Source organism: Triturus cristatus, chromosome 12 (genome assembly GCF_964204655.1).
Source record: "Triturus cristatus chromosome 12, aTriCri1.1, whole genome shotgun sequence".
Classification (NCBI taxonomy): Eukaryota; Metazoa; Chordata; class Amphibia; order Caudata; family Salamandridae; genus Triturus; species Triturus cristatus.
Genome location: NC_140595.1, coordinates 59,436,806 through 59,450,402, shown reverse-complemented (window position 1 = coordinate 59,450,402; position 13,597 = coordinate 59,436,806). Strand labels below are relative to the sequence as shown.

The 13,597-nt window shown below is 48.0% G+C and overlaps 1 protein-coding gene across 2 annotated transcripts in view; it reads right to left on the bottom strand.

Moving 5' to 3' along the window:
* Nucleotides 1–13,597, bottom strand: part of LOC146772463 (phospholipid-transporting ATPase IK-like) — a 520,789-nt gene that overhangs the window by 361,680 nt on the left and 145,512 nt on the right. For both annotated transcript variants that reach the window (XM_085638338.1, XM_085638339.1), the window contains exon 9: nt 6,204–6,286. In XM_085638338.1, coding sequence (XP_085494464.1) covers nt 6,204–6,286 — 83 coding nt within the window. The remainder of the gene's footprint in view (nt 1–6,203; nt 6,287–13,597) is intronic.

Here is a 13,597-nt window from a genome sequence, read left to right as displayed (position 1 = left end):
GCAGGAGGTCGGCTGTAATCTGGAGGTGGGAGACGACTGCCTGGGGCGAGCCCGCCTTTAACAACCAGTCGTCGAGATAGGGGAAGACTGAAACCCCTGATCTGCGTAAATGAGCTGCGACCACCGCCATCACTTTCGTGAAGACCCGAGGGGCGCTGGTAAGGCCGAAAGGGAGCACGGTGAATTGGAAATGCTCGTAGCATACCGTGAACCGCAGGTAACGCCGGTGGGCTGGCAGGACAGGGATATGAAAATAAGCATCCTGCAAGTCCAATGCTAACATCCAGTCTTGCGGGTCTAGGGCAGACAAGACCTGAGCAAGTCTGAGCATCTTGAACTTCCCCTTCCGGAGGAAGCGATAGATGTTCTGAAGGTCTAAGATAGGACCCAAGCCCTTGTCCTTCTTTGGAACCAGGAAGTAGTGGGAGTAACAACGACGACCTACTTCTGGCATCGGAACGCGCTCGATGGCCCCCTTGGCCAAGAGGGTCGCAACTTCCTGCTAGAGAAGTGCCAAGTGATCCCCCGACATGTGGTGGTACTGAGGTGGCATGACTGGAGGGGTGGTCTTGAAGGGGAGGGAGTAGCCCCTTCGGACTATCTATAAAACCCACCAGTCCGAAGTGATGGTGCGCCAGTGGGGGAGGTGATGGTGAATCCTGCCACCCACTGGCGTTTGGTGGGCCTGAAACACCGGACTAGGAAGGGGAACAACCTTTACAACGCAACTATTACAACGCACTACACTTACAACGCAGGCATTACAAAGCAACATCCTTTACAACGCATGACACTACAACGCACACCATTACAACGCATACCATTACAACGCAGACACTACATCACATGTCACTACAACGCAGGCATTACAACGCATACTATTACAACGCATACCATTAGAATGCATACCATTGGAGTTAGAATAGTAATTTTTAACCCCTACACTATCCAACACTTGCCCTACTGTTGCACCCCCTGGAGTTAGAATAGTAATTTTTACCCCTATACTATCCAACACTTACCCTACTGTTGCACCCCCTGGAGTTAGAATAGTAATTTTTACCCCTACACTATCCAACACTTACCCTACTGTTGCACCCCCTGGAGTTAGAATAGTAATTTTTACCCCTACACTATCCAACACTTACCCTACTGTTGCACCCCCTGGAGTTAGAATAGTAATTTTTACCCCTATACTATCCAACACTTACCCTACTGTAGCACCCCCTGGAGTTAGAATAGTAATTTTTACCCCTATACTATCCAACACTTACCCTACTGTTGCACCCCCTGGAGTTAGAATAGTAATTTTTACCCCTATACTATCCAACACTTACCCTACTGTTGCACCCCCTGGAGTAAGAATAGTAATTTTTACCCCTATACTATCCAACACTTACCCTACTGTTGCACCCCCTGGAGTAAGAATAGTAATTTTTACCCCTATACTATCCAATACTTACCTTAAATGCAATGTAACATTATGCGTTGTAATGGTATGCGTTGTAAAGGTAGTATGCGATGTAATGGAATGCGTTGTAAAGGTAGTTTTTTAAAATGCGTTGTAGTGTCATGCGATGTAATGGAATGCGTTGTAGTGGATGTTGCGTTGTAAAAATTGCGTTGTAAGTGCATGCGTTGTAAAAGTATGCGTTGTAACGTAATACATCCGACTAGGAAGGTTTGGAGGCAGGGGAGGTGGTGGACTAACTTGCCTGCTGGCCCCGTGACCCACCTCGGCGGATCCCGTGTCCGCAGCTGCGCTGAGACTGTTGCTGCGCAGGTCTGTGGCTCTGAAACAAACATGTGTGAGTGCCCCTTCCTTGGCCACGAAAGGAGCGAAAAGTAGAAACCGAAGGAGTGTGCGTGGCCAAAAGGCCCAGGGACTTGGCCATAGCCCGCGAGTCCTTAAAGCGCTCCAACGCACTATCTGCCTTGTCCCCAAAAAGGCGAGTGCCATCAAATGGCATGTCCATCAGAGTGTTCTGGACATCCCCTGTAAAAGCCAGTTGTCCTCAGCCAGGCGAGACGGCGTAATGCCACTGTCGTGGAAATCGCTCTACCCAGCGAATCAGTGGTGTCAAGACCACAACGAATCATGAACTTGGCTGCATCTCTCCCCTCAGCAATAGCCTGGGAGAGAACCGTCCGGGCTTCCTCCGGACACTGAGGCAGCACCTGCGCCACCGTATCCCACACAGAGTGGGAATAACAGCCCAAGAGGAATGCGGTGTTCACAGACCGCAACCCTGAACTGGCAGAAGAGAAAATCATCTTCCCAAACTGCTCCAGTTTCTTGGATTACCTGTCCGGAGGTGCGGAAGGCAATGCGCTCGGGGAAGCAGAAGCTTAGACAACCAAGCTCTCAGGGGTAGGGTGTTGGGAGAGGAAGATGGGGTCGCCCGGAGCCGGGCGATGGCGTCGGGCCACGTTCCTATCCACAGGAGCCCCTGTGTTGGGCCTGGACCAGGTGCCCAAAAGAACGTCTGTAAGTGCGTCATTGAAGGGCAACAGCGGCTCTGCAGAGGAAGCTGCCAGCCGAAGCACTTCTGTCAGGAGGTTAGTCCTGACGGCCACAGTAGGGAGCTCCAGGTGGAGAGCCTTGGCCGCCCTATGCAACACCACTGAATAAGTACCACCCTCCTCCGTAGCCACGGTAGAAGGAGACAGTGTGCCAGGTTCTGGAGAAAAATACAGTCCAACTGCGTCCTCCAAATCCTCTTCCCAGTCCGAGTCTAACTCGCATTGGGCTGCGAGAGGGTCTTCAGACCCCTCCCAGTCCTCCTCGTCCTCCGTAACCTGCTGGGCGGGAGGAAAAGAAGGAGGAAGATGGAGAAAGGGATAGAAATTCCCCATCGGCGTTGGAATCGACATCGATCGACACCGTTCCGACACCGTCTCCATGTCGGGGTGGAAGCTGGGGACGACGTTGGCTGGGGAGCTGGCCGACGCCGTCGGTGGTGCCGTAGACGTCGATGTCAGTGGAGGTCGTACAAGGCCAACCGACATCGGCTGGGATCCATGCATGGATCCATGGGGGTCTTGCGGTGCCGAGGCCGGAACCGTCGACAACGTCGGGCCGGAGCCGTCGACAAAGAAGGGCGAGAACCCCCAGTCGGACTGGGGGTCCGACTGGGCAAGCGCCAAAGGGCAAAGAGGCAGGCCATGGCTGACAGAAAATCCTGCAGCTGGGCCGGAGTCGCCGACAGACCCAGGAAGGATGGGTAGGCCGTCGGCAACTGCGTAGGCTCCGCCGGAGCCGCAGGGGTGGCACCACCCGCTCCTTCAGCCATGTCGCGTGACAGGCTAGGGGAAGGCGAAGAGCGATGTTGCTTCTTTGACTTCTTGTGCTTCGTCTTACCTGACCCCGAGTGCGAAGACTTTGTCGAACGATGGTGGCGGCTCCGTGACCGGTCCCTCGACCTCCCACGGAACTAGGACTTTGAACGGCGCAGAGCCGACTCCCGGGCCTCAAGCCACTTTCGGGACCACTCCCGCAAAGTTTTCGGAGCCATGGCCCGGCAGTTGGGGCACGACACGGGGTCGTGGTCGCGCCCCAAGCAGTAGAGACACTCATGGTGCAGGTCCGTCACTGACATCGTGCAGGGACAAGCCTCGCAAGACTTGAAACCGGGCATCCCTATACACCAGGAGTCAAAGACTCAAAAGAACAGAGTCAAAAAGTACCAAAAAACTCAGTCAAAAATTGACTGGGGGTACCGCTCTCTTCGGATCTGCGCTTGCTGGCATGGAAAAAGAAAGAACTGATGCACGACAATAGACCAGACAATGCAGGAGGGAGGGGATTGGTGCCTGTACATGGAAAACATAGGGCAGAGGGCAAGGGGACAGGACAAGAGCAGCAAGATGACCATAGAGGGCAAGCGGGATGGGCACTGGAAGCACAACACACCATAGAGGTCCACAGTGAGACTATAATGGCATTTACACAGACAATGATGGGAAGGTGGGGTTCAGGGTGACCACGCAGAGCAGGTGGGAGGGGCTGTGGCAGTACTGAAGACCATCCATGGCAAACACAAGGGTTAGTGGCAGCACAATGGCCATGGTGGGCAAGAAGGATGAAGCAGGGGGAAGGTGGGTAGGAGAAGCTGGCTAAGCACAGAAGCTAAGCAGGAGAGCAATGATGGGGCATATAATTGGTCAACAGAGGGCAGGAGGAGTGGGCAGGGACATCAAGCTAATTGGAGGGCAGTGGCAGCACATTGGACCATGCAGAACAGGAGGGAGGGGTCTGGTGCATTAATATGGACAACAGAGGGTAGGGAGGAGGTGGACGGGGAAGCAAGCTAACTGTATAGGGCATCCGGGAAGGGCAGTGGCAGAACAACAGCTACAAAGAGCTGTAATGAGAGAGGAGAAGCATGGACTTGAACAATGGATGGCAAGGAGGAGGGCGAGCAGGAGCAGCAAGCTTGGTTGGGGGCATCACAATGTCATGCCAGGCCCTGCGTCTAAACTCCCACCCCTCACAGTGCATTGCAATTGGGTTCTTACTTAACATTTAAAAACAATAGAAATTAAAAAAAACAAAGAAATTTACTGACAAAAAACAAAGATTTCAGGGATGTTATATTTAGGTTCAGATTTTACAAGCACAAAACCATAGAAATTCAGCTTTTATAGTTAGAGTTATTTCAAGTAACCATAACTGGTGCCCTATGGTAACTATAACTCACATCCTCGCAATGCACTGCTAATTACCCCAGATACTACATTACTCATGACATCTTCTATGACTTCATTGATAATATCATTGTAACATTTGCAGTAAAATTATTGATGAGAAACCTGTGCATGGCGAGGGAACGAGTTATAGTTCCTTATAATTACTTTGGTGCAATGGAAGGATAAACAATCAGGAGTGTGGGAACGGAAATTCCATATTCATTGAAGATTATTGCACACAGATGCTAATGTGCATACACTTACATTCATTAAAAGACATTTCCCAGCAAACAGGCACCCAAGGAGGTTACGAAAATAAGCTCCTAAAATAATGTGGTAAACATAACTGTATTTATATCTCTATTGCGAGAATTATTTCGCACTTACACTCCCTGGGTCACAGGATTCAGCGTCTTGACAGCGGGTAGAGATGCATCCTGGAAGCCCAGAGCTTGAAGCTGCAGCCACAGGTACCAGCAGCGCCATGGCTGGCCTCCGCTCCAACTCGTGAGTTGTGGTGTCAGAACTCCGGCAGAGCTCTGGGTCCAGTGTAGTGCAGGCCCATTATGGGGAAAGGAACAAGGGAGTCAGAGGGGAGGTTAGAGGTAGGAACAGGCACTACTGCCAACTGGGAAGGTAAGTCCTGCCTTGCGGATCATGCAGGCACAGTGCTAAGCGTGTAACACCATCTTTGTTTCACCTGATTTTTGCTGTCACTGGACAGCAATGACTACAAGTGGTAGTCGCCCCTCCTCTCACTTTTCCTGTATTATTTGTGTTGTGCCACACTGAGAGAAGAAAATTAGCTTGTTGTACAGACTTAATGCATTTTCACAGCCACACACAACAAAATAAAGGATGCGGACTTCATTTTTAAAGTTCTAGCACTGCGTGCCTATTCTTTTTTTAAAATAGTACCATCCATGTCCATGTCTTGTGGGTGAGCCACGCATAAGGAAAGAAAGGCGCGGTCACCATTGTTGAACCAGAAGCGGGCCGTGCTGGTGGAAAAAAAGCACGGCTTAAAATAAAAAGAAAGCCCGGTGTGATGCACTGCTTTAATAAAAATATAATAGGGCGTGTGCAGCGTTAAAGGCGTGGCCGCCATTGTTGAAGAAAGACAAGGGGTTGCAGAAGAGCATGTCGTGCGTGCTATAGGAGAAATTCATTAAAAAAAAAAAGTGCTCACAGACTGTAAATAAAACATACTGACTAACAACACATGTTACAGGGGCAGTCCTCATGGGAGGTTCCAACAGGAGAAAAGGTGGTACTAACGAGGGACTACTAAGCCTATTCACGAAGCAAAAGCCACCAACTATAAAGGACAGTAACAGGAGCCAATTGAAAAGGTAGGCAGTAAATGGGTAGAGCTTCAAGTCCATACCTGAATACAGCATGTCTCAAAGAGACAGCGCAAGCGCCGCCTAGGCGAGATCTAAAAAGAGGCAATATGGCAACATTTGTATGTAAAAGTATCTTCGGGACAAGACAGGACCTGAATTTAACCTTACCGTCAAAGGCCGCCAATGCTGGAATCGAATTCAGTTCAGCGTGTGTAATCAGCAGAGCCTGGCGAACTTTCAGATTTGTTTCCCTGAATAAATAAGTGAGCAGAACATTCTGATTATACAAAAAGCAGCATATTAATGCAATCATAAGTGTTGATATCGTCTCATCACTCTCAGTTCTTAAATGTTCTTCCATTCCAGCAACCCTGATCATCATGATCAACAAACGATTTAGTTAAGATAATGCGTACCCTTCACAGAAGGGGACATTGCATAGAAAGAAGTATTAAATTGATACATTAGAATGTACAAAACTAGACTATCAAGAAAGAAGGTTCAAGCATAGGGGATTCCTGTTCCAAGCACAGGCCATAGCTAAAGAGTTACTGAGGAACCTGAGATGGCCTTTGCACTATTAAAGTGTTATGGAAGCCTTTAGAACTGGGCAATAGCAGGGCATCTGCCATAAACTAGTGATACCACTCACATCTCCATTGCCTAGCCTTGTTTAGAGGTGACTGAACCACTGCTTCTCCAGAATGGGAACCACCAACAAGGCAGCCCAACCGCCGGGTTTCCGAGGCAGACTTGCATTGGAAGGTCTGCCTTGTTGTGAATTCCAACAACTTGTCCTATCACTTGTCGGTTCTGATTTTGCCAGCCCGGGATCACCATGTCTTAATGGATGCCCATTTAGCAACAGCCTACTAGCCATATTTAGAGATACTTCCCCTGCAGTGGGAATTTTTTAAGTAAACTGCTTCTAGGGATATGGTAAAGAGCACTTGCAGCAAAATTGCACAAAGGTGGTTGGCTTGTCATGGTAAGCAGCGTGTTGTTGCCTTTCAAACACAGAAACCCTAACTGCAGGTGTAGTTTTTTTTTATTTAAACAGAAAATCGATCTCCTAATATGTTTGGAGTTATTTCATGCTTGGGGAACGTTGATCATTTTGTCCTCTGACGACCTTGCTGTAAATGGAGTTCCAAGATAGGCAAACAAGACGTCAGAAAACACTCCCTTAGTAGGCCTGCCTTCAATGTTTACATAGGGAGCAACTTAATAATGTATTGTTGCACTCATGGAAATGGGGCTGAGAGAGAGACAAAGATAGCAACAGATGGAGAAAGAGGGACACAGATAGAGGAACAAAAGTTACTTACCTGTAAACTGTGGTTCTACAGTATTGGTATCGTTCATAGATTCACATGCTTGAATAATTCCCAGTCGTCAGAGTGGGAGTCCCATGGTACATAAAAATAGCAATAAATATGCATAACATAGCCATATCATAGGTAAATTAGAACCAGGAAGTAAAATAGCTAGAAGTTAATAGGAAAAGATCTTCCACTTTCATGACTCGTCCAAGTATTATATATATTTTCCAGCACAAGTGAGATATAAGAGTAAAATAGCCTAGAGAGCCTCTGAGGGGAGGTGGGTGGGTCGCATGTGAATCTATGAAAGATACCAATACTGGAGAACCACAGTTTACAGGTAAGTAACTTTTGTTCATCTCCAGTATTGGGGTATCTTTCATAGATTCACATGCTTGAATCAGAGTAGAAAGCAGTAATTTCATAAGGATGCTTGTGAGATCATCAAAGAAATATGTATATATATATATATATAACTACATATATATATACATATCTATATCTACAAATACATATCACACCAGATAAAATATACATATGCATATCTGCATCAACAGATAAATATATATATATAATCACAAAAGATATGTACATAAGCATGAATCTAAGAGGAGGAGGGAAGAACAGAGGCTCACCTTATTTAAAAAGATTAAGGAGAACTGCTTCTCCCACAGACGTGTCTGCATTGTTGGCAGCTTCTAGACAGTAGTGCTTGGTAAAGGTGTGCCTGTGGGACCATGTTGCAGCTCTGCAGATTTGATGAAGAGGCACACCAGCAAAGAGAGCAGTAGAAGAAGAGATTGTTCTAGTAGAATGTGCTCTCGGAGTTGCTTGTAGCGGTCTACCCGCTTGCTGATGACAGAAAGAGATTGCAGCAGAGATCCAACGAGCTATGGTCTGTTTGGTTATTGGGTGCCCTTTGCGCATTTTTCCATATGCAATAAAAAGCTGATCAGATTTTCGTATTGAGGATGTCCTTTGCAAGTAAAATTTTAGACATCTTTTGACATCAAGGGTATGTAAAGCCCTTTCTGCAGGTGATTGAGGATCAGGAAAGAAAGTCTTTAAAATAACTGGTTCATTGAGGTGAAAATCAGAAGGCACTTTAGGCACAAAATGGGGTTAGTGCGGTGCACTATCGAGTCCCTGGTGAATTGAAGGAAAGGCGGTTTAATAGTGAAGGCTTGAATGTCACTGACCCGCCTGGCTGATGTGAGAGCCAACAGCAGAGACATCTTCCATGACACAAACTTCAAATCAGCTCTATGTATAGGTTCAAAGGGGTGTCGCATGAGTTGTGACAGAACAATGTTAAGATGCCAGGGTGGAGGTGGCCGGCGGATGGGAGGAAACATACAAAACAATCCTTTGAAGAATTGTTGAATGATCCGAGAGGAGTAAAGAGAATGTGTACTATCTTGTCGGAGTCTTGAGATAGCTGCTAAGAATACTTTAAGAGTAGAATGGGAAAGGCCTGACTTTGCCAAATGTAAAAAGAAAGGCAATAGTTGTTCGGGATTTGCATGTACTGGGTGAATGTTGGCGGCTTGACACCAGAGGCAAAAACGCTTCCATTTGAGAATGTAGGTTTTTATTGTAGAGGGCGCTCTAGCATTAGCTAAGACCTCCGTACACTCTGAAGGAATGTCTAAGTGGGCAAACTCAAGGTGTTCAGGCGCCAGGCTGCTAAGCGCAGAGATGCAGGATCCGGATGGCAGATCTGCCCGTTGTGGATAGATAGGAGATTCGGTATTGGTTGCAACTGAATGGGATCGCATTCGGATAGAAGGAGGAGTTCGGTAAACCAGAATTGGAGAGGCCACCTGGGAGCTATTAGGAGTAGGCGACAAGGCTCCTTCTTCATTTTCCGGAGAACCCTGGGAACCAACGGTATTGGTGGAAAAGCGTAGGCATAGATCTGTGGCCAATTTATCAAAAACACATTCCCGCACGAGTCTCGTTGGGGAAGCCAACTTGCACAGAATTGGCATTTGCGGTTCAGACTGGTCGCGAATAAGTCCAGATCGGGTCGACCCCACTTCTGAAATATACTATCCAACATTGGTTGATGGAGCTCCCACTCGTGATTTGACACTGTCGACCTGCTGAGGGAGTCCGCCAGGATGCTGGATACTCCCGGAACATGGACTGCTGACAGAGTTATTTGGTGTCGGATCACCCAATCCCAAATTTGCTGGGCTTGCTGGGACAGCAGAATGGATCTTGTCCCTCCCTGTTTGTTTAGGTAGTGCATACTTGTTGTGTTGTCCGTCCGGATCAACACTGATGCTCCTAGAATGATGGTGTGAAAAGATTTTAGGGCCAGGAAGTTCGCCAGTAACTCTAAAAGTTTGATATGCCAAGTCCTTTTATGAGCATCCCATTTGCCGTTGACTGTTAGTCCTTGAAGGTGCGCGCCCCACCCTTCGAGGGAGGCGTCCGTGGTGATGACAAAACTTGGAGCTTACACTAGGAATGAGAGGCCTGCTGGCACGTTCCTCTTGCGAGTCCACCAGAGCAATGCCTTCCACATCTGAGGAGTGATGCGGATGAGATCGTCGAAAGGACTCTGAGACCTACAGCCATTGGTTGTTGAGCTCCTCTTGCAGGGGTTTCATCTTGTGACGACAGTTGGGGACCAAGGGAATGCAGGATGAAAGCATCCCAAGAAGTGACTTGAACTGTCGGACAGAAACTCACTTTTTTGATCGTAGTCGTTGAGCAAGCCTGCACAGCTTTTGTGGTCCTTCGGTTGAGACAAAGTCTTGTGTCCGTAGAGTGTCTATGGTGCCTCCTAAGAATGTTCTTGTTTGTGATGGGATGCGCTGAGACTTGTCCAGATTGATGAAGAGACCCAGAGACTGGAAGAGTGAAAGACATTTCTGAGTATGGACGTTTGCAACTGCGAAGGAATTTGCCTTGATAAGGCAGTCATCTAAATAAGAAACAATTTGGATTCCTTCCAACCGAAGGTGTGCAGCCACCGGTGCCAAAACTTTGGTGAAGACATGGGGCGCGGAACGTAGTCCGAAGGGAAGGACTTTGAACTGGAAGTCCCTGCCAGCCACTCTGAATCTCAGGAACTTTCTGTGTCTGGGTAAAATTGGTACCTGAAAGTAAGCGTCTTGGAGGTTGAAGGTGGTCATGTAATCCCCCGCAGAGAGGAGTTGAAGGACTTCTTGTAAAGTCAACATCCGGAAGGATTGTTTTTTGAGAGGGAACGAAGATCCAGGATGGGGCGCCATTCTCCCGATTTCTTTTTTATTCGAAAAATCTGGAATAGAAACCGGTGCCTCTTTGTAATTTCGGAACCACTTCGATCGTTCCCTTTTTTAACATCAAATTGATTTGAGAGAAAAGCTCTGTGAGATGAGCTGGATGCGGGCCCTTGGGAGGAGAATGTGGAGGAAGTTTGATAAACTTCACAACGTGGCCCCTGGCCACAATGTCCAAGACCCATTTGTCTGTCGTTATAGAAGACCAGGTTGAGTAAAAACAGGAGTACCTTCCTCCAACTTTTGTAGGATTGAGCAGTAGAGCAGGTGGCAGGTGGCAGTTATCACTGCTTCTTAGACGTATTCCGTCCCGATAAGATGAATTATTCCTGTTTTGTGCATAAGACGTAGTTGGTTGCTGTCTGAAGGATTGTTGTTGTTGTGAGGAGTAGCGTTGGTTACCCTGATAGTACTGGTATTGCCTTGACTGATTATAGCCTCCTCGACTGGAGAAGGATCCACGACCTCTAGAGCCACGAAAAGGCGGTTTTTGAAACTGAAGAGTACCGAGAGATCTCGCTGTCTCTGTATCCTTTTTAATGGCTTGTAGTGCTTCATCAACATGCTGACCAAAAAGAGACTCGCCATCAAAAGGGCATATCGATTATTTTCGTCTGAACATCCTGACGAAATGATGTGGATTTCAACCAGCCCTGTCGCCTCAGGACAGCCGCACCCGCCAGTTGCAGAAAACCCGTAGACGCAACATCCACAGCACAATCGATAATCTCAGCCGAGATTCATTCTCCCTCTTGAAGGATTTTTAGCGCTTCCGCCTTGGAGTGCTCAGGTAACATCTCGATGTAAGGAGAGATGTCGAACCACATCTGTCTATCATAGCGGCCCAAGATGACCAGTGAGTTAGCTGCATGGACAGTAGTGGCGGCCATGGTCGAAACCTTTTTTCCAATTGCGTCCAGACGTCTCCCATCCCGATCCGGGGGAGCAGACAATGGAGAGGAGGGATTCCGTGCTCGGCTTTGCGCTGCTTGGGCAATAGCGGAATCTGCCTTGGGCTGGCCTATCAGGCATGCTGCTGAGTTATCCGGTGCCTTATATTTCTTCTCAAGGCGAGGCAGGACCGCCGGTATGGAGGCAGGAGTTTTCATGACTTTCAGTCCTTCCTGCCAAATAAAGTCAATAATAGGAATATTTGGCACTTGTTTCCTCAGCTGGTCTTTAAAATCGTAAAGGAAACAATCATCCTTTTTTGTTTCCATAGGAAGAAGGAACCGTTGTGCTGCTCTTTCCATTAGAACATGAAAACCTCCAATGTCAACTGGAGGCGAGTCAACAGGAGCAGGTGTCGAAGGAGACGGCGTTTATATTTGATATTCATCCCATTCTGTAAGGAGTGATCTGTCATCCAATTCTCCTTCTTCTCTGTCATCAACTGTGGTGTGGGCTTCCTGATGATGAGACTTCAAAGGTACCGGAGAAACTGGTCTGGGCGACCTCAACACTGTTGAAGATTGAGGAACAGGTGTAGGTGGTACAGAAGATACCGATTCAGATGGAGGAAATCGGTGGTAATAGTCATTGAGCATGTACTGTAGATTGTTTAGAAGAGATAGAGGCAATTGTGCCATAGGGTTTGACTCTGGAACTGGAGGAGCAGTGTCCGGATAGTACTCCTCTTCTTGATCTACGTCTTGGTATTTAATGAAGAGTTCTGAAGGGCTCCTGGCAGTACGAAATCTGTAATCTTCCTCAGATTCATCCTCATCTGCCCCATAATCCAGTAACTGCTCGGGCAACGCAAGAGGCACTCTACTGGGTGATGTGTGAACTGGAGAGAGGACCTCTAAGGAAGATCCGCGCCTTTGAAGCAAGGATGGCACCGTCGTCGGTGGTGGCAATAGTGTAGGTGGCACCGCAGATGTCCTTGAGGATGCTGTGGCCGTAGACGACGACCAAACTTGAAGATCAGTGCAGGAAGATAGCAGTATCGATGAAGCAGCCGTTGAAGAGGCAGTCGTCGGCGAGTTGGGCATAGAAAAGCAACCGTCGATGAGGCAACCATCGACGAGGCTATCGTCGTCGACCAGGCCATCGCCGTCAACGAGGCAATCGTCGACGAGGTTCTCTTATTCTTTGTCCACGAAGAAATTGAAGTCTATCATCGACGAGAGGGCAGTGACTGACGTGGTTGGTCTCACGGAGATGGAAACCAGCGTTGACGGCGAGGAAGCCGACGACAGTATCATCTGAGGCTTTGGAGACGAGAAGGTTGCAGTAGACGTCGTCGTCGCGGCGACGGCAGGCTTAGTCGGCGAAGACGTCGTCGTCGAGCTCGTTGACGACGGAACCCGTTTCTGAGGTAAATCTCTGTCAGAAATAGGTTTAGAAGCCTGAGACTTCACAGTCTTTCTCAGGGGGCGTAGAGGGCAAAGTTTTTACCTTAGTAGGTGGAGGAGTCTTTTTGGAAGTAGAAGGCAACTGAGCACTCTTAGAGGTGTGCTGTTTTTTCAACACCTTAGCCCCAGGAGAGGTCAAATCCGTGTCGCTAGTCCTCTTCCTAGAGGAAGCAGACCTGACAAATTAAACACTTTCAACTTCAGATAAAGGGTTGTCTTGATCCTTAATCTTCTGTAGCCACAGAAGTAGACGTCCCTCTCTGCCCCTCAGAGTTTTTTGAGGGAAAGTTTTGCAGATTTTGCAGTCTTTCACCTGGTGATCCGGATATAAGCAGTAAATGCACTTCTTGTGGGGGTCTTCAGAAAAAAACGGGGCTTCCCACAAGACTCACAAGGTCTAAAGAGAGATTTCTTAGAAGAAGACGTCATGAATGAAGACATTCTGAAGAAAACCTGAGAAGTACTGAGCAGAGCTCAGGGAGACTCCCTTCACATGACGTGCGGTAGAAAATCTGAGAACCTGAGCCTCTGGGGAGAACATTCTGGAGGGTGCTGTCGCCTGATTGGCTGTAGTTTGGACTATATATAATGACTTGGACGAGTCATGA